This window comes from Paroedura picta, chromosome 5 (assembly GCF_049243985.1).
Source record: "Paroedura picta isolate Pp20150507F chromosome 5, Ppicta_v3.0, whole genome shotgun sequence".
In the NCBI taxonomy this organism is placed as follows: Eukaryota; Metazoa; Chordata; class Lepidosauria; order Squamata; family Gekkonidae; genus Paroedura; species Paroedura picta.
Genome location: NC_135373.1, coordinates 8,624,724 through 8,642,607, shown reverse-complemented (window position 1 = coordinate 8,642,607; position 17,884 = coordinate 8,624,724). Strand labels below are relative to the sequence as shown.

At 49.6% G+C, this 17,884-nt stretch overlaps 1 protein-coding gene across 2 annotated transcripts in view; it reads right to left on the bottom strand.

Annotated features, from left to right (window-relative positions):
* LOC143837004 (igLON family member 5-like) overlaps positions 1-17,884 on the bottom strand; it is a 162,538-nt gene continuing 144,654 nt past the window's right edge. The window contains exons 7-8 of one of the 2 annotated variants that reach the window (XM_077336393.1): positions 12,889-13,043; positions 1-10,245 (exon numbers count right to left, since the gene is read on the bottom strand). In XM_077336393.1, coding sequence (XP_077192508.1) covers positions 10,145-10,245; positions 12,889-13,043 — 256 coding nt within the window. In that variant the 3' untranslated portion in view covers positions 1-10,144. The remainder of the gene's footprint in view (positions 10,246-12,888; positions 13,044-17,884) is intronic. The other variant, XM_077336394.1, reaches the window with a different exon arrangement.

Below are 17,884 nucleotides of genomic sequence, written 5' to 3'. Positions count from 1 at the left end.
TGGCCAGGGGGAACCTGACAACTCTACTTCTCTATGTCATAAATGCATGTTTGTACAGAATTTTTAATCCTGGAAGAATCCTACATGGCCCCTTTCCCATTTCATCCTTACAACAACCTGATGAGATAGGGTACAAGGCGATTCTACGCAGAGTACTCCAGATCTTTCAATCGATCGGAGTCACTTGACACGGATTTACTCCATTTGCCTGAGATCTTGTCCAGCCCAGTTGATCAGACAGTTTCGTGGCAGAATGGAGGTATGAACTTAGGGTTCATACTTTAAACCTCCCAAAACTACCCGGATGTGACCACAGTACGATCGTGTCAAGATTCTGTTTTTCTGCGGCGTTTTCCTGATGCGTACATGCGCTCCTTGCATCGGTGAAATGCCAACACAAATGAAACTTATCACAGCCACGCCTACCATCCCATCCTGGCGTTTATTTCCGCAGTGTTTTCTCGTTGGCTCGTCTGTACAGCGTTTGCCCAGCGCTCGATTGTTGTTTTCTCATTCACTCACCCGTACAACGTAGGGAAAATTGCATAGAAGGATCTGAACGCTGCGGCAAACTGCCCGAGCAAACGGGGCCGAGTCATCAAAACTCCAAGATCCCAGAAGAAATCCAAACCGTTAGGCCTAGCAGGGTAATCCACTGCAGACTGGTTTCAGTCTAAACCTATTGACTTCAGTGGTTTCAGATTAGAGAGACTCTTCAAAGGACTGCACGGAACACCTGATGATGCAGGCCTCAAACCATGCTTTATGTTCTTTTGCCTCTACTCTCCTGAGCCCAATTGGGGGGGGGGGCAGTCTGCAGTGCAGAAAAGGGGAGAGAAACAGTAATATAGATCTCTCTCAGTCTTTCGGCTAGGCCCACTAACCATGTTCCTCTGGCCCAGGTTCCCCGGGCTGGCCCATGGTGTGCAAACCTCTTCCAGCAGGAATGCTGCAGCCAGGCTAGACAAAAATCCATTTCTAAAGGGTTCTCTTGGCTTTATGGCTCAGGCACTAAAATAATCCATACGTGCATTCAAAGCAACACAAGAGACGCCCGGAGGCCTTTTCAATAGCCTGTGTGAAAATGTCAGCGTGGGTGATTTGACAGGATTGTGCTGAACAAAGATATTTCACCAAGAGGTGAGCAATTTGTACCACTGGCATGTTTTCCATAGGCCACCTGCATTTTTTTTGGGGGGGGGGGGGTTGCAGAAGAAACGATCATTTCTGTTTCCCTTTTGCTCAATTGGGACATGTTTATAACAGCAAGTGAACATGGGAAAATGCCAGGCGCGACTTGCCTTGTGGTAAGATTTCTCGGTAAAATAGGCTCATGTCAATTCCTTTCTGTCCTGACCTTGAGGTCTTGGCTTGTCGGATCTTCTTAGATCTCGGAAGCCGAACGGGATTGGCCCTGGTTAGTGCATGGATGGGAAACCACTGGGGAAATCCAGGGCCAGAGAGCTTGCCGTGAAAATCCAGGGGTGGCCAAACTGTGGTTCTCCAGATTCCCCTGGGCTACAATTCCCATGGGCCCCAGGGGCTCATGGGAATTGTAGTCCATGAACATCTGGAGAGCCACAGTTTGGCCCATCCCTGCCTATGGGGTTGCTATAAGTTGGCTGTGACTTGAGAAGCCTTCTCACCACCACCAAAGTACTCTCAATCCTACCAGAGGCTCAATATTTAAGATTTTCAAGGAGGAAGAGGAGTCTGAATTCTCAGATTAACCAAGGGGCTATTTCCTGTACTGCCACCAAGCAAACTCCTTCCTGGACCACTACCATGAAAATTGCTTCCTGTACTGCCACCAGGCAAACTGCTTCCTGTACTGAGCAAATTGCTTCCTGTACCAAAATCAGTTCAAACTTGTTTTGTTTCCTGCAAGAGATCTTGGCAAGGTCCTCCTGAATTGGTAGCTGCAATCTCTGAAACTTGTTAAAATGAAATTGTATGGACACAAATTTGGCCAAAATTATTTGCCAACGGCGCTGCTTAAGGAATAGCTTCCAGGTATCTGACGTATTTGCTGCCTCCTGGAATCTCTACCCTGCATTGTCCAGAAGCGGCACGTGGTTATTTGCTGGGAGCATACATGCAACACCTTGGCCTACAAATGCCCTTAGGCCCGTTCTTCCACTGCCAGTCTTCACTGTTTGCTTATCCCTTGACCTTCCCCCCATCTGAGTTCTGCCCACTAATGAAGACAAGTTAGTCCTCTCAGGGCTGGAAGGGAGAGGAAGGAATGCCCTGCTTCTATGCTCTGGGTTAGCCTTTTGACCACGGAGGACCTGCTGGAATAATTTTGCAGGCTTTGAGGAGTCCTGGAAGTGATGTCAGCTGGCCATGCCTCCCTGCCCCACCCCCAGGCTCCCGGAAGTGACATCGCCACTTGCATTAACAAACAGGATAGAGGAGGTTGGGAAAGGGGAGACAGGAGGCAGTTTAAGGTGGGAGTAAGCGTTAAGGCTCCGCCCACTCCCAAGCATTGAAGCTATGAAAGAGCTCACATGTTTGGGAAAGCAAGGGAAGCATCCCGTTCCCTAGCTTGTGACCGAATCCATTAAGACAGGCGGGGAAAGGTTGGGGACTCCCTATGGAGCTCCCATGGACCCCCAGGGAACCACAGACCCCTAGATTGGAATCCCTGCTCTGTATATGAATTCTGCAACCAATGTAAAATAGTGCTACCCACTGTGGATGGACAGAAACTGGTGGGTGAAGCAGCGGGACAGATTAGGACATATGACAGTGGAGGGTGGGAGAGAAGAGTAGCCATTACTCTGACCCCAGAGATGGGATCATCTCAGGTGGGGAACCATTAAGGTGTTTCCAGCATGGAAAGGAGTCAGCATGGGGATCCCAATCCCAGAGGCATGGTCCTGCCCAGGCCCCATAGAAAAGAATTGCTGTGTCATAAAATATAGCACAGCAAATAATTATTATTTTAGAATGTTTTTATGCTGCCTTTCCATGGCTCCAAAAACTCTGGCATGTCTTTCTCATTCTGTTATCATCTTCCACTAGTGGATGAAGAATTTTTTCACTTGGCATTCCCTCAGTGATCCTTCCCGCCTTCCTTTTAACGGTTGTTTTTCGGGGACATTGTATGCATTTTAGCTCTCATTTTAATTACGTGAAGGGGGTGGTGGTTGTTGTTAGTTTTGTTGGTTCGAATAGTTTTTAAGATGTGATTTTTAGTACAGAATAATGGAATCCTAGAACTGGAAGGGGCCATCCAGGCCATCTAGTCCAGGGGTGGCCAAATGGTGGCTCTCCAGCTGATAATGTACTACAATTCCCATGAGCCCCTCCCAGGGTCATGCTCCATGCAGAGATACACAGCTTGGCCACCCTATGCTCAATGCAGGCTCAGCCGATGTATATTTTTGTCAGCCACTGAGGTAGTCCTTAGGAGGGCAGAAAGGCAAGTTATACAATTTGTATAGTTGCAATAAATAAACAAACTACAACCAGGAGGATTCTCTGGGTGGATTTACAGCGCCCCTGTGCTGGATTCATTCCTTGTCACACTACCCCTGGACACTACTGATAAGACATCTGGTTTTAGGGTTGCCAGTTCCTCCTTGGCCATGGCAAAGGATGGGGGGAGTAGGGTTGGCCAGTCCTGGTTGAGAAACTCCTGGAAATTTGGGAGTGGAGCCTGGGGAGGACAGAGACCTCAATGGGGTATAATGCCACCCTCCAAAGCACCCCTTTTCTTCAGGAGACCTGATTTCCATAGCCTGTAATTCCAGGGGATACCCAGGTCCCACCTGGAGGCTGGCATCCTTATTTGCCTCAATGTATCCAAAAGCTCAAAATCTGCCTGTAAAACACATCTGGCTACCATCTCCTAGATACCAGGAGAAGTGACTGCGGTGACTAAGCAGTGATGATCGAATACTGGCAGAAAAAACCAATATGGATGTTCTGAATACAGATTATTTCATTGTTCCAGGTTCCATGACTTCCCCACAGCCTTATCTTTTCATAACTCTATAGACCTAATGGAAGAGGAGTTGGTTTTTATACCACGCTTTCCCTGCCTGAAAGAGTCTCAAAGCAGCTTAAAGTCACCTTCCCTTTCTCCACAAAGACAGCCTGTGAGGTAGGTGAGGCTGAGAGAGCTCTGAAATTGTTCTGTGAGAACCGGTCTAATAGGACTTTAACTAACCCAAGGAATTCAGGCCCAAGGAATTCAAACTTTAACTAGCCCAAACTCTCCAGATGTAGAAGCTGCCGCAGTTAACCACTACACCAAGCTGGAAGAAGGAAAGATCTTGTGACACAGGGGTAATAGCCCATTCATTGCACTTTCTTAATTCCTAATGACAGCTTCTTCCGTTATCCCCCTGCCAATTAATCACAGTGTTGAAATTGACTAGGTGGGAAATGGGCCTGGTGTAGTCAATTTCACTTCTCATTGGTAGCCACTTAACAAAAATATCCCCCTGAAAGGGCTGCATGCATGCTTAGAGGCATTTCTGCATTCTCCGTTTCCTTGCTCGTGAGTTCCCATCTCTTCCTTGTTGTCTTTCTGTTTCACATGAGGTTGGCTCCCTCTAATAGTCAGTTTGGCATTACACCAGTTCATGCCTGGATAGCTCACTGCAGGTTTAAACGGCAGGTTTTGATGCCAGCCATGAACCAATGTAAAATCAAATCGACCACTAGAGGGAGCAAAACATATGCAGAACTTTATCCCTTCTGCCCCCCCCCCTCCAAGCTACAGGCACTTACAAGTAAGGAAAATGATAACACAGAAAGACCCTAGATTGGGGTGGCCAAACTGCGGCTCTCCAGATGTCCACGGACTACAATTCCCATGTGCCCCTACCAGTGCCGACAGGAGGTCATGGGAATTGTAGTCCATGGACATCTGGAGAGCTGCAGTTTGGCTACCCATGCCCTAAGCAGCCATGCGCTTATCTTTTCATGCACTTAAAAATGAATGCTGGGTATATCCATGTAAAATTGTTTTAAAAACATTCCAGGCACAATTCTCCCCAGGTAAGCGGGAAAGTGCTAATCAGGTCCATCACTAAACCAGGGGACACACACGGATGGACCCTGCAGCATTTTAACTATGCTGAACGCTGGTCCATTTGGATTTTGCTAGGTATTGCTTAGATGCGTTACGTAAACTTACAAAAACTGGTTGGATTAGAACCCAAGGCAAGACACAAAACCAAGAAGGGGTCTAATGGCAATACTAGCTAGACAACATAGTGCAGGGGGTTGGACTAGATGACCAATGAGGTTCCTTCCAACTCTATTCTTCTATGATTCTACATCACCTCCAGATCTGTGAAGAAGCCTGCCACTAGCCCCTAATTCTAGGCATTGCCCACCAGAAGCCACGTAATGTCCAATGGAGCTTTCCTTCCACTGAGCTTACAGTGTGAACCAAGGGCCCGACATTAACCAGAATACCCACTGGCATGACAAATGCCTCTTCCCTCCACTCTCTCTTCTGCAATGTCCAGCTCAAACTGTTTTGGAAGGAGAAATCAGAAGGACAAATCTTTGCAATGCCGCCCTCCTGTTGAGCATGCAAGCTGAATACCATCAGTTCATAGGGTCTCCTAGGTGCATCCCTTCCCCTAGCTGCCGATCTACAGGACCACCTGCTCCAATACCAATCACCCTATGAAGGGAGGCTGGCTAACCGGAGGGCACAAACCTGGGACAAAATCTAGAGGCGGATGGAAGAGGGGAGTGCCTTTATGCTGGTGGTAGGGAAAGACCCCTCCCCCAGCCCTTTCCATGTCCAGAGCGGGTATGCAGCGATTGATCGGTATCCGGAATTTTCGATTGTAACCAGGATCCCCTTCAGAAAGGGGGAATGTGCACTGAGGTAATGGCAATTCTGAGACAAACAAACAAAAATTTCCGTGACCTGGAGTAATTATGCAAATTGACCATTTTTTGCCATGGAATTTGAGCTGTTGTTCAATTGACTATCGACTCTGCTTCCTCCATTCAAGGGAAGGGTGAAGAAGCTACACAGGCCACAGGAGTCCTGCCTGTGGAAGTCTTTGGCTTTTGACGATTCCTGCAGCGTTGCAAACAAACGTTCAAATCTAGTGCCCTGACCGTAAGAACCAGAAGCTTGCTCTTAAACAAAACCAAAGCAAAAAGCAAAAGTTTTCGAAAAGCTGAATTCAGCAGAATTGTAACACACTCACACACCTGCGTAGGGCTTTGGGTCTTCTGTAGTTAAAATGCAAAACGAGCTCATGTAAATCCTATGCTGCAACCTGAATAGCGTGCGGAAACGGAGCAAATTGCTGTGCATTTGCATTTTTTTTTTTTTTGCATCACTTAGACTGGAGACAGAAATTGCTTTCAGGAGGGCTGAAAAGGGGGCCAAGCCAGGCCTCACTTCCAACAGGGTGCTCACAGGTTTTGCTGCACAGTTGACTGTTTTGCAAGTTTTGAAAGGCGCAACTCTATATTACACCTTCAGAGTTATCATGACCCTGACTGGGATGGCCTGGAGAGCCTGATCTCATCAGAAGCTAAGCAGGGTTGGAACTGCCTAGTGTTTAGATGGGAGGCCAGCAAGGAAGCCCAGGGCTGCCACGCTGAGGCCACCTCTGAACATCTCAGGCAGGAGTGGCCAAACGGTGGCTCTCCAGATGTCCATGGACTACAATTCCCACGAGCCCCTGCCAGTGCATGCTGGAGAGCCACCGTTTGGCCACCCCTGACCCCAGGCCTTGACGACTCCACGATGGTTGATAAAAGAAAAAGAGGGATGATCAGAAATACCAGTTCTGTACCATCTTCTCACCCTCTCATAGCGCTGTCCTACACAGAGTTATACCCTTCTAAGTCCATTGGTGGAAACGGGCTTGGAAGGAGAGGAGTCTGCTTAGGATGGCACGGTCAGGAATGCATAATGAATGAAAAGGCACCCGCAAGGGGTGAGCAGATTTCTCCTCTTCTGCTCTTTCATTGGTTCTGAATCTCCATCTGTGCTGCATTCCACAGTTCCTTAGCTGGGAGAATGTCCACAATTAATTATGGAATTGGAGCGTGAGCGGTTTGCCGTCGCTTTCGACGGCTCTGGTTCATTTGTGCAACAGGGAAGCACAAAGGGGGCAGCCTGTGATCCTACAGAGCAAGGTATTTTTTTTGTCTCGTACAGTGTTTTACCAACGTGTAGGTGTGCCAGCTTCAAATAACAGAGGGGAAGAACCTTGATAAAAATCATAAACATTTCAAGGAAGATCTTTGGGCGTTTTTACCATTTGCGGTGCGTTTACTGATAAGCCACGGAGTGAAATGATGCAAGCGGCAGCACACGGCACGGTACAAAATTTAGAAATGAACATAAAATATGCGAATCAATGGAGAAATCTTGAACTCAAAGATCTGGGGAGAAATTTGGATGAGGACAATTTGAGAAGCACTCCCATTCATGATGTAGAAGCAGCAGACTCCAAATTTTCAAGCCCCAACATTACGGGGACGCAGTGTCTTTATTCTCTGTAGTGAAAAATGACATTTTTCAAATTAGGATGGCTTACTCCAATCTGGGCATTTTTTGAGAGATTTGGGGCAATCCCTGCAGAGGGAGGGGGAGTTAAGTGGAGACATGATGCCACTCTAGGACTTCCTTTCTCCTAGACTCTATGATATACCATAGAGTCTAAGAAGAAATGTAAGTCCTAGCGTATACTATTGCATCCACCTCCCAAAGCTGCCGTTACCTTCAAGCCAGCAGATCTCTGTAGTCAGTTGTACTTCTGGGGAAATTGATGTTGACAATTTTAACGGAAGGAGTAGCTTTTCTACATGTCAGGATGAGATGGCATTTTGTGTCTATGGAACGGTTGAATATACACGTCTAGTGATGAAAACGCAATAAAAGGGTCTGGTTAGCAGTGCAATCCTAAACAGAGCTATGCCCTTCTAAAGCCTTCAGTGGATTTAGCAGGGCGTAACTCTGCTTAGGACCGCGCTTTTATTAGATTGGAATCGCACACGGTTGGTCCTGATACTTGCATCTTTTCCACTGGCAGATAGGTAGCAGCCGTGTAATATTTAGTTCCACCACCAGACAGTACCCGAAACTGCCCAACCGGTTTATCAGAAACAAAATACATAAACATACCAGGAGCAATGATCCAAGCTGCCTCAAAGTGCTCCAAATAAAATCTAAATTCTGGGATTTTTTTTTGAGGGGTGCAATTGCCGAAGCAGGGCATGCCCTCAACCTTGGCTGTTACTCCATCCAAAAGAAAAGCCAGATTATGAGCAGCCTGTATCTTTTCCAAGGCTTAAACAACCAAGGCTCAAACCCTTTCCCAAGGCTTAAAGCATTGGGGGACAACCTGAAATCTTTCTGGAACCTAGCAAGGCCTAACCTAGATATTTATTGCATATCACCTCCTGCACTCCATCGTAAACAAACCCCGGACTGGGCCTATTCCATTGTGCCCCGAAAGATCTCACTCGTCCCCCTTTCCTCCTCTTTAATACAAAACATCTTGACTGAATATCCAGCCCCAAAAAGGAATTCGGGAGGACTCGAAAGTTTTAGCTCCGTATTTTAGGACACATTCGTTCATCCTAATCCAAGGGATTACCCTCCTTGTTGAGTATGGACTTGAGTCAGGGGTTTCTAAGGTGCAATGAATAATGATAACTTTAGACTATTTCTAGGTGTAAAAAAAAAAAGAACAAAAGAGACATATAAACATGGGAAATTTCAAGTGCGCAGTCCTTTCGCTCAACAAATATAGAAAGATCAGGTATAAATTGGGGTGGGCGGGAGGTGGGGGGGGGGGAGATTCTTACCACTAGGGAAATCACGGGGAAAACATTTTTTTTTTTTTGTGAAAGTGCAAACGAATGCCACTGATTTAAGGAGCTGGCAGAGGTCCCAAGTCATGATTTTTCAAGAGGGGGAAAATGTAATCCTGACCCAGGAAGAAACGACCGGCGTGTCAGGCAAGGACAATCCCCCAGCCCGAAACGAGACTGCTTCTTTGCAGATAAGGTTGCCGAACTGCAACCTGGAGATTCCCTCTCGGTAATCTTAGATTCGGCACTGCCAGATGCAACAGGCAGCAATGGATTCTCCCCCTCTTTCTTGCTCCAGCCTATAACCAACACAAAGCTACCTGGTGCCCGGCCTCATCGGCTCGGACCTTGTTATCCCCCTGCCTTTTAAGGGGTAGGGATGCCATACCTCAACAACGGACCAAACTCAGTTCACTGACACGCGAGTGCTTCCAAGGTCCCTGGAGCGATGTCGGGTCGAATGGCTGCGGGTTCGAGTCCCGGTGCCGGCCGCCGGGGGTGGTCCTCGCAACGTGAGCGTAAATCAAGTCAGGCTTTCTCACGCTGCCCCCCAAAAATGTAAAACGGAGATGCCGTCGGTTCCTACGCTGTAAAGCTGGGCCCAGGATCGCCTTCCCGGTCTCCCTTTCGAGGTTCCCAGGCTGAGGTGGGGGTTGAAGCTGACAATGCAAATCCGTCGGAAGGACCTGGAGGGTGGGACGGATGCTTCCCTTTTGCACAGGAGATTCTCAGCCCAGCCTGAACTAATAATAAAAAAAAAGGAAGCCCAGAAAAGCAGACAAACGGCTGAAATTCTCACCCCCCCGAATAACAGCAGACGAAAAATCGGGAGGGAAAACAAACACGGTCATCCCAGAACGTCCCACCCCCAAAAAAAAGACACCGTTACAGAACTGGCATTGCAGGACGGGGCCTTGGGTTCTTGAAAGGCCCAGGTGGCTCAAGGAAGAGGATGAAGGTGGCTTATTGGGTCGCAGAGGTGGGGGGGGGAGAGGGGAGGTTGTTTGCAGTTAACCCTTTAGAGCCCTCTGTCTTTTCAGTTGTGTTAAATAACAAGTTCGACTGAAGTGTCTGAGATGGCGGGTGACGGTCAATGGCTGTAGAAACAAATGCATATTTGTAGTGTGTGTGTGTGTGTGTGTGTTTTATTTTCTTCTATTCCCTCACAGTGATGGGGTTCTTGATAAATTTCATTTCTCTTGCTTCGTCTTTCCCAGAAAGTAGAGATGCTTCTTTCTCTTTCTTTCTTTCTCTCTCTCTCTCTTCCGGATCCCTTCCCTTTCACTCGTTTCCTTTCCTTGCTTCAGCTTCATTTCCCTGGCCGGCCCTAAATTTTAAACAACAGAGTCACAAACGCACAGGACAGCAGGCCCAAGAAGAGAGGGGATGTCTGGCCTGCGGCAGCCATGTTTTCCAAAGAACCTGGTCCTGTGGGAAGAGGGGGAAAGGGTCATTAAGAAGAGACACTGAAGTAGGAGGATGACTGTCTAGGCTAGAGGAAGATACGACTCGATGATTTCAATGTTTGTGGACCAGAGAGATTGGGTGCAGAGTTCTGTGCATCAGTGGTCCCCAATCTTTTTATCACCGAGGACCGGTCAACGCTTGACAATTTTACTGAGGCCCGGTGGGGGGTGGGGGTAGTCTTTTGCCGAGGGACGTCGCCACGCCCTGAGCCCCTGCTCCGCTTGCTTTCCCGCTGGTGCCCCTGACTTCCCGCCGCCCACTGGGGGGCGCTGCCAGTAGTAGCTGCGCAGTCCCATGCCGAGGGGGAGCCCCAGCCATGGCGGCCGCTGGAGAGCACCAAAGGTGAGCCGATGGCAGAGTGGCAGGGCAGCCCCAGAGGAAGCAGCCGGGGAGGAGAATGAGGAGGAGCCGCGGCCCAGTACTGACTGATCCATGGACCAGGACCGGTCCCTGGACCGCGGGTTGGGGACCACTGCTGTACATAGATCACAACTTCAGAATTAATTCATATTGCTTTCCCACTTATTGCAAGAGCATAAGGCTGTTATATCCGGATTTCTCTACCTCGGGGAGTCTCAAAGCGGCTTACAGCCACCTTTCTTTTCCCTCCCCCTGACAAGCAGCATGAGGGAGGTGGAGCTGAGAGATCTCTGAGAGAACGGGGACCAACCCAAAGTCGCCCAGCAGACTTTGTGTGGAGGAGTCGGGAATCAGCTTTCCAGATTAGAGGCCACCGCTCTTAAGCGCTGTATCACACTGGCTCTCTTAGACCTTCTGCATCTCTCCGCCAACCCTCTGGCCTTCCCTCTGGCATTGGTGTAGGTCAACCCTCTGATGGCCACTGGTTCTCCATCGTGGGGACAAGCCAAGGAACTTGCAGACTGAGGCAGCCAGCCTCTCTGCCTCTGCCCCGTGGTGAAGGTATGAATGGTCGGTCACCAGGGTGGGTGTTCAGTTTGCAGGTGGGCATTTCTCTGCAGAGACCCCTGAGTCGACAAGCCCCACCCGCCACCTTGCCCCAAGTGCAGAATAGGATAGGCACGCCACTGGAAATGGAACCTCCATGTTCTGAGGAAGTAAAACTCTGAATCCCAGGAAGCAACATCAGGAGAAGGGCTCATCCTGTTGTCAGCTGTCCAATGCAACTGGTTGGGCGATGTGGGAGACAGGATGCTGGACTGGATGGACCACTGGTCAGATCCAGCAGGGCTCTTCTTACATCCTTATGTTTCGATCCCGCACGATTCTCCCTCCTTTCCTCCTTTCTACAAAGGAAGCATTTCCTTTCCATCCTGAAAGATTCACAGTGCAGCCAACAGGGCTGCTCCTCATATGAACCTAAGAAGAGCTTGGCTGGGTCAGATGAGCGGTCCATCTGTCCAAGTTCCTTTCTCATGTGGTGGCCAACCCGAGAGGGCCAACTAACAAGATACAAAAGTCAAGGCCTTTCCCATGATGTTGCCTTCTAGGACATGGACACAGAGGTTGGCCCTGGCTCTGAATATGGAGGGTCCCTTGGGTCACCATGACTAGTAGTCATTGAATGGTCTATCCTTCATGAATCTGTCTAATCACCATTTCAAGCTATCAATGCTCATGGGCATCACAACATTTACTGGCAGCGAATCCCACAATTTAATCACTTCTTCCCCTTCCACAATCCAAGGGGGAGGTTGTGATTGCCAGGTCCACTGGCACTGCGGGAGGGAGATGGGGGGCAGTTTTCCAGGAGCAATGTGATACACTGATGGTACCCGGAAATGATGCTGAGATGTTGAGGGGCAATGTTCTGGCTTTAGGGCAAAACTCTATGGTAGAACTAGCATCTAACTATAGACTTTTGCCCCCAAACCAGTTTTACCCCCCCCCCATATGCTAATGTAACTTCCGGGTTTTTCCAGGTTAGGGGCAGGGGGAGAGCAAGGTGTGTCTGGAAAGCAGGAGACCCCTGCCCGGAACAGTGGAGATGGCAACCCTAGGTTGGGAGCCCCAGGGCGGGGGATTAGACCAAGACGCTGTGCTTACTCACCCCTCTTGCTAGTACCTCTGCTCAGCCCACTTTTAGAAGCCATGCTCTGGGTTTGCCATTAGCTGGCTCACATTCAGGCCTAGGCCCTTCCAAACCCTAGGGGCTTCAGTCTCCCAAACCTGGTTTGGTGGGGAAACCGGTCGGCTCTGTCTGTTTGCGAGCTCCCTGCCATGGACTTTTGATACTAACGTTCACTTGGGAAGATGAAACCATGGAAGAGAGGAGCTCGAATGTTACGGGTGAGGTTAGCCTTGGGGCAGTCTTGCAAGAATGATATGATGTTCACCTGGGTGCAGGGCTAGTTTTCGTGCCTTCCCCGGGAACAAGGGAAGTCCGCCTTACCCTAGTTGGGGCATTTCTGTGTGTTTCCAGGGGTGGGCCTATTGGGGTTAGATTGACCAGTGTACTGCCTATCGATTCAGCTCCCACAAGAACAACCCAGAGCTTTGTAGCGCTCCATCAACACAGTGCATTTGCTCCTGAGGCCAAGCGAGTTCATTGAGAAAGTCGCCGAGGGGCCGACAGAAAACCCGTCGAGGGCGAAGACGGCCTGCTAAGGATCACGGGGGACTCACTGATAAGCCGTAAGCTGACATTGAACGACCCCAAGCTGTTGGAAGCCAGGCAAGTGTAGTTGCCGTAATGCCGAGAGGTGACATTGGTGAAGAGCAGCATGGAGCGAGTCTTCTCGTTCTGGATCTGCAGCCCATCCACGCCGTTGAGGACTCTGCTAGGAAGAGGGCAGGGAGGGAGACCGCAGGAGGGTATATGGTTAAAGCATTGTGCCCCACGGACAGCGCTCGTTCCAAATAGTGGGAGGAGCTAGTCTGATCTCAATCCCTGTCACTAATTGGCATTGCAGGCAAGGATGATTCATGGTATCATGTCACTCCCCCACCGCCCAATAAGGCATATCTGTTCCCACCTGAATTTGTACCACAACTGGCTAAATCCAGCCAAGCCTTCCTACAGGCAGCTCGTATTCCACAGTTCCCGTGCTCTTGGTGGCTGGGAGGGTATCTGTGTTCAGGACTTTCTCATCAGTTTCCCTGGATACCTTTGCGGACGATGCTGGGGATTGAACCTGGGACCTTCTGCATGCAAAGCAGAGGCCCTGCCACTGAGCCACAGCCCCTCCCCCTAACATGACGCTGCCTTGTACGTTGTCAAACCACTGCTGCCTCAAGGTCAGCATTGTCCGTTCTGAGTTTCAAACCTTGTACATAGATGGCCATTCCTCATAAAGACACGGCCCCCTTTAGGGGAGAAAAGAGGATGGGATAACGGTGCATGGTTGAGATCTTTTGGTTTTGCCCCATCCCTAGGAGAAGGAGATGTTTCTCGAGGAAGAGTATACAGTATTTGCATTTTGATGCCACCCTTGAGCTCAGGGTCCTTCCTCGTTTCATCCTCACAGTAACTCGGTGGGATGCATGTATGGCTGAAGTAAAGTCCTTGGCCCTAGGCCACGAAGTCATCTGCATGGCAGAGCAGGGATTTGAACTCAGAGCTTAATGACTATATCACCCTGGTCCAGCTGGCATTCTTAAACAGTCTAGCCCAGGGGTAGTCAAACTGCGGCCCTCCAGATGTCCATGGACTACAATTCCCAGGAGCCCCCTGCCAGCGTTCGCTGGCAGGGGGCTCCTGGGAATTGTAGTCCATGGACATCTGGAGGGCCGCAGTTTGACTACCCCTGGTCTAGCCAAAGTGTGATGGTTGTCTTACAGCGAGCAAGAGAAACACTCCCTTCCATTTTTAAGCAAGGTCTTTCCATTTTATGGGAACCCTCCAGACAAAGTTACTCATGACCAAATTCCATTAAAACCAGTGGCTAGGCATGTGTGCTTCTGAGCGTTTCGGCTGGAAATAACCCACATCTGGCTTGATTCTGGCACAAAACAATCCGAAACTGTCCGAAATGCTAATGGCCATCGATTTGTATGGCCGAAACACAGCCATCCGAATCTTTTCGGAGCTCTCTGAAACGTTTTGGCCATTAAAGTCAATGGCGTCATTAAAGTCAATGGCAATATTCACTCTCTGTCTTCTCCAGGGCCTGGAGTGGCATTGGAGGTTTGAGTTAGGGGCTCCACACTTTCAATGTAGCTCCAGGAACCTCTTCTCTAAAGACCCCCCAAGTTTCAAGAAGATCAGACCAGGGGGTCCAATTCTAGGGGCACCCAAAGAGACTGTCCCCTTCTGGCCCCCTTATATCCTATAGAGCAGGGGTAGTCAAACTGCGGTAGTCAAACTTTTTGCCGAGACAAAGGCTGGCTTCAAATGCGAAAAGAAATGGACCGAACTGAAGCAGAACAGGCTAACTCTGGGTTAGGGAATCCCTGAAGATCCAGGGTAGAGTCCACCATCCAAAGCTGCCCTAACCACAGAGGAACTCCAGGAGCTAGGCTGCTGTGAGCAGGCCTTGCCCCCCTCCCCAGGTTAACTTCCAGCATTCCGCAGGGCCTGCAAAACGGAGCTTTTCTGCTAAGCCTACGGTTGAGGCTGGGGCAGTGGGGGAAGATCGATGGGGCCCCCTGGTGTCAAGCTGCAACACTGGTTACCTCGTCTCTCCTTCTTCCTCCCTCTAGAAGCAGTGGTTCTCAACCTGGGGGTTGGGACCCCTTTGGGGGTCAAATGACCCTTTCACAGAGGTCATGGCAAAGCATGCATCTTGGTCGGGGGGGGGCATTCACACAACAGCCTCGCGGGGTAGATAGAGATAGAGAGTTCGTCTGTCTGGAGCAGCGGAAAAGAGCGAGATCGGCATGGTGGGACAAGAGGCAGAACTGAACTGAGAAAGCCCGGAGAAAAACCAATTTATAGACAATCCTGAACCATGGATCTTCACCCCTTTGGTCAGTTTCGGTTTAATTTCTGTGAAAGAACCCTTGCAGCATTTTATGGTTGGGGGTCACCACAACATGAGGAGCTGTATTAAAGGATCGTGGCATTAGGAAGGTGGAGAACCACTGCTCTAGAGGTAGGGGTAGGGGTAGGGGAAGGGGTCTCTGCCAGGTTGTTGGGTTTGTTGGTCTACTGTACTTTGTATTTTTGCCATCATTTTAATGGGGGCTTTTAACTGGGCATCTGTAACCCGCCACGAGCCTGCATGGGAGTGGTGGGTAACAAATATAACAACAACAACAACAACTTGGAGCATTCCTCAAATGAATTCAAGAAGGGTGTCACATCACAGTTCCCCTTGTTCTTTTTCAAACAAGCTGTTGAGCTACTTCTGCTCCTCTGCGTGCTGATTTATTCATGGCACCAAAAGGGGAGAGGGGATCTCAAGGCAACAGCATGTGAGCAGAAGTCAGTAGCATAAGAAGGGGAGGGGGACCCCTGCTCCAGGCTGAAGTAAAAAACGGGAGCTGGAAGCCACACGAACACACCGCGAATCAGGTGTGGGCTTTCGGAAACAGAAGATTTGGGACACGAATTCAAAAGAGGAGGATTTCAAAAAGATATGCCTAGAAGTCAGCTGATCTCGATGGCGGGCAGAGGGGGAGGGGAGCGGCTGAAGCTGCTGATGCGGATGAAGGGGTTCTTGGCAGTTTCCACGCCTCCCCGCGGCCCCAGAGGTTGTTTGTCTCTGCTCAAGCCTGTCAGACAGGCGATCCATCTTCCCCTGGACCACAATCCCCACAGCAGCCATGGATCCAGCCTCTCCTCTTACCTGCCTCCCTCTCCTAAAGCGGCTGTGAGCTGCACAGAAGGGCTGCTTCATCATTATTAAATGTGGCAGCTACGACGGGATTTTCCATGCCTTCACCCCTCTCTTAGTGGGCCAAGGGACATGCCCCTCCCACGATCTGAAGGGCCCCCCAGGGTTAAGATCTGATGGGCCCCCCATTGTAAGCGCCCACCATGTGCTCTGCGCTCCCTCCTTCCACTCCTGTACTAGATTTTTTTTTTGCAGGGGTGGTGGTGGTGGTTTAGTGGGTTGTAGACTGCCATGGTTTTAAATGTTTTAGGAGTCTGTTTTGCACATGGATGAATTGGACTTGCTTTAGTGGGGTTTTAATGGGGCTTCTAACACGGACAAATCGTAACCCGCCACGAGCCAGTTAGGGGAGTGGTGGGCAATAAGTCGAAACAATCAATCAATCAATAAGCTGATACCCCCCCCCTCTCTTCAATTCTCCTTGGCCTTTTATGGACCCATCTAGCCTGCTCTGGGTTCAATTAAACCAAGCCCATCAACGATCTGGTCCCTCAGCTGCACATGGAGCCCGAGTGTAGGAGCTTGAGAGTCTCCCTGGGTTTGCCTTCCCGGACAGGCTGTTGAAACCGGACATTTATCGAGCTCCCTTGTAGGATGCTGCCACGCGTGACTGCTGGGCCATGTTCTGGCGAGACCCAGGGCTCCCCGGACATGTGCGTTCTCTGTGGAGACCTCCGTCTAGTGGAATGCCTGGTTTGAGGTCGTGAAGGCCCTGCCTTTCTGGCATTTCCAAAAAGCTGCAAAACTGAATTGTTCCGGAGAGCACTTCTATCAAGGTAAGGAGGCGCTGCGGGGAATTGTTCGGGAAATCAAAGCTATAAAGGGACTCCGAATAAACCATATATTTGCATTAGACGAACATGATCCTGTTGTCGCTGCAGTATTTTTCTGCGTTGTATCTCTATCGTGCCTGGCGTTCTTGGCTTCTTTCTTGTCCTCTAGTCCTGGTCCTAGTACAGTGTCTATTCGAAGTCTATTACAAGCGGGGACTTCATGACCTCTTCAGGCCAGGCATGCTGCCATGATCGATTTGCCGTGCCTCATCTGCTCTGGCTCTGACCTAGAGGATCCAGGCTAGCCCGATATCTTCGGCTCACAGAAGCTAAGCAGGGTCTGTTCCAATTAGTACTTTAGTGGGAGCCCACCAAGGAGAAGAAGAAGAAGTCTGGTTTATACCCTACATTTCACTGCCCAAAGGAGTCTCAAAGTGGCCTTCCCTTCCTCTCCCCGAAACAGGCACCCCTGATTTATTTAGATATGTATATCCCATCTTTCCCCCTGTTGGGAACCCAAAGCAGTTCAGGACCCTGTTCTCTTCTCCATTTCATCCTCATAACAATCCCATGAGGTTACACAGCCTGAGTGGGTGTGACTGGCTCCAGCTTACTCAGCATGCATCCATGGCAGAGCTAGGATTTGAACCTGGGTCTCCCAGATCGTAGTCTGACAAATAGCCTGTCTCAACTTTTTTGTCATTGAGAAACCCCTGAAACATTCTTCAGGCTTCGAGAAACCCCAGACGTGGTGTGATCATGCAGAATATGGTTGGGAAGCAGAGCTGTGGATACGCCCACCCAGGGCCCCTCCCCCTCCTACCCCCTCCAGGCCCATCACTGGCCATTTGGGGAGGAGGGGTGGGTCAACATGACCATACATGGTCATATCATCCAATAAATGCTTAACAAATTTAAAATCTGAAACTGAAACATTTTTCATCTGTTTAATATTTGGGCAAGGCCATGGTGGGTGGCCCCTGTCCCGACTTCACTTCTGGTCTGCGGGCCAATCGGAACATGCACAGGGCATCCTGATTAGCCTGCAGACTGGACATGCCCCTGCCTGCT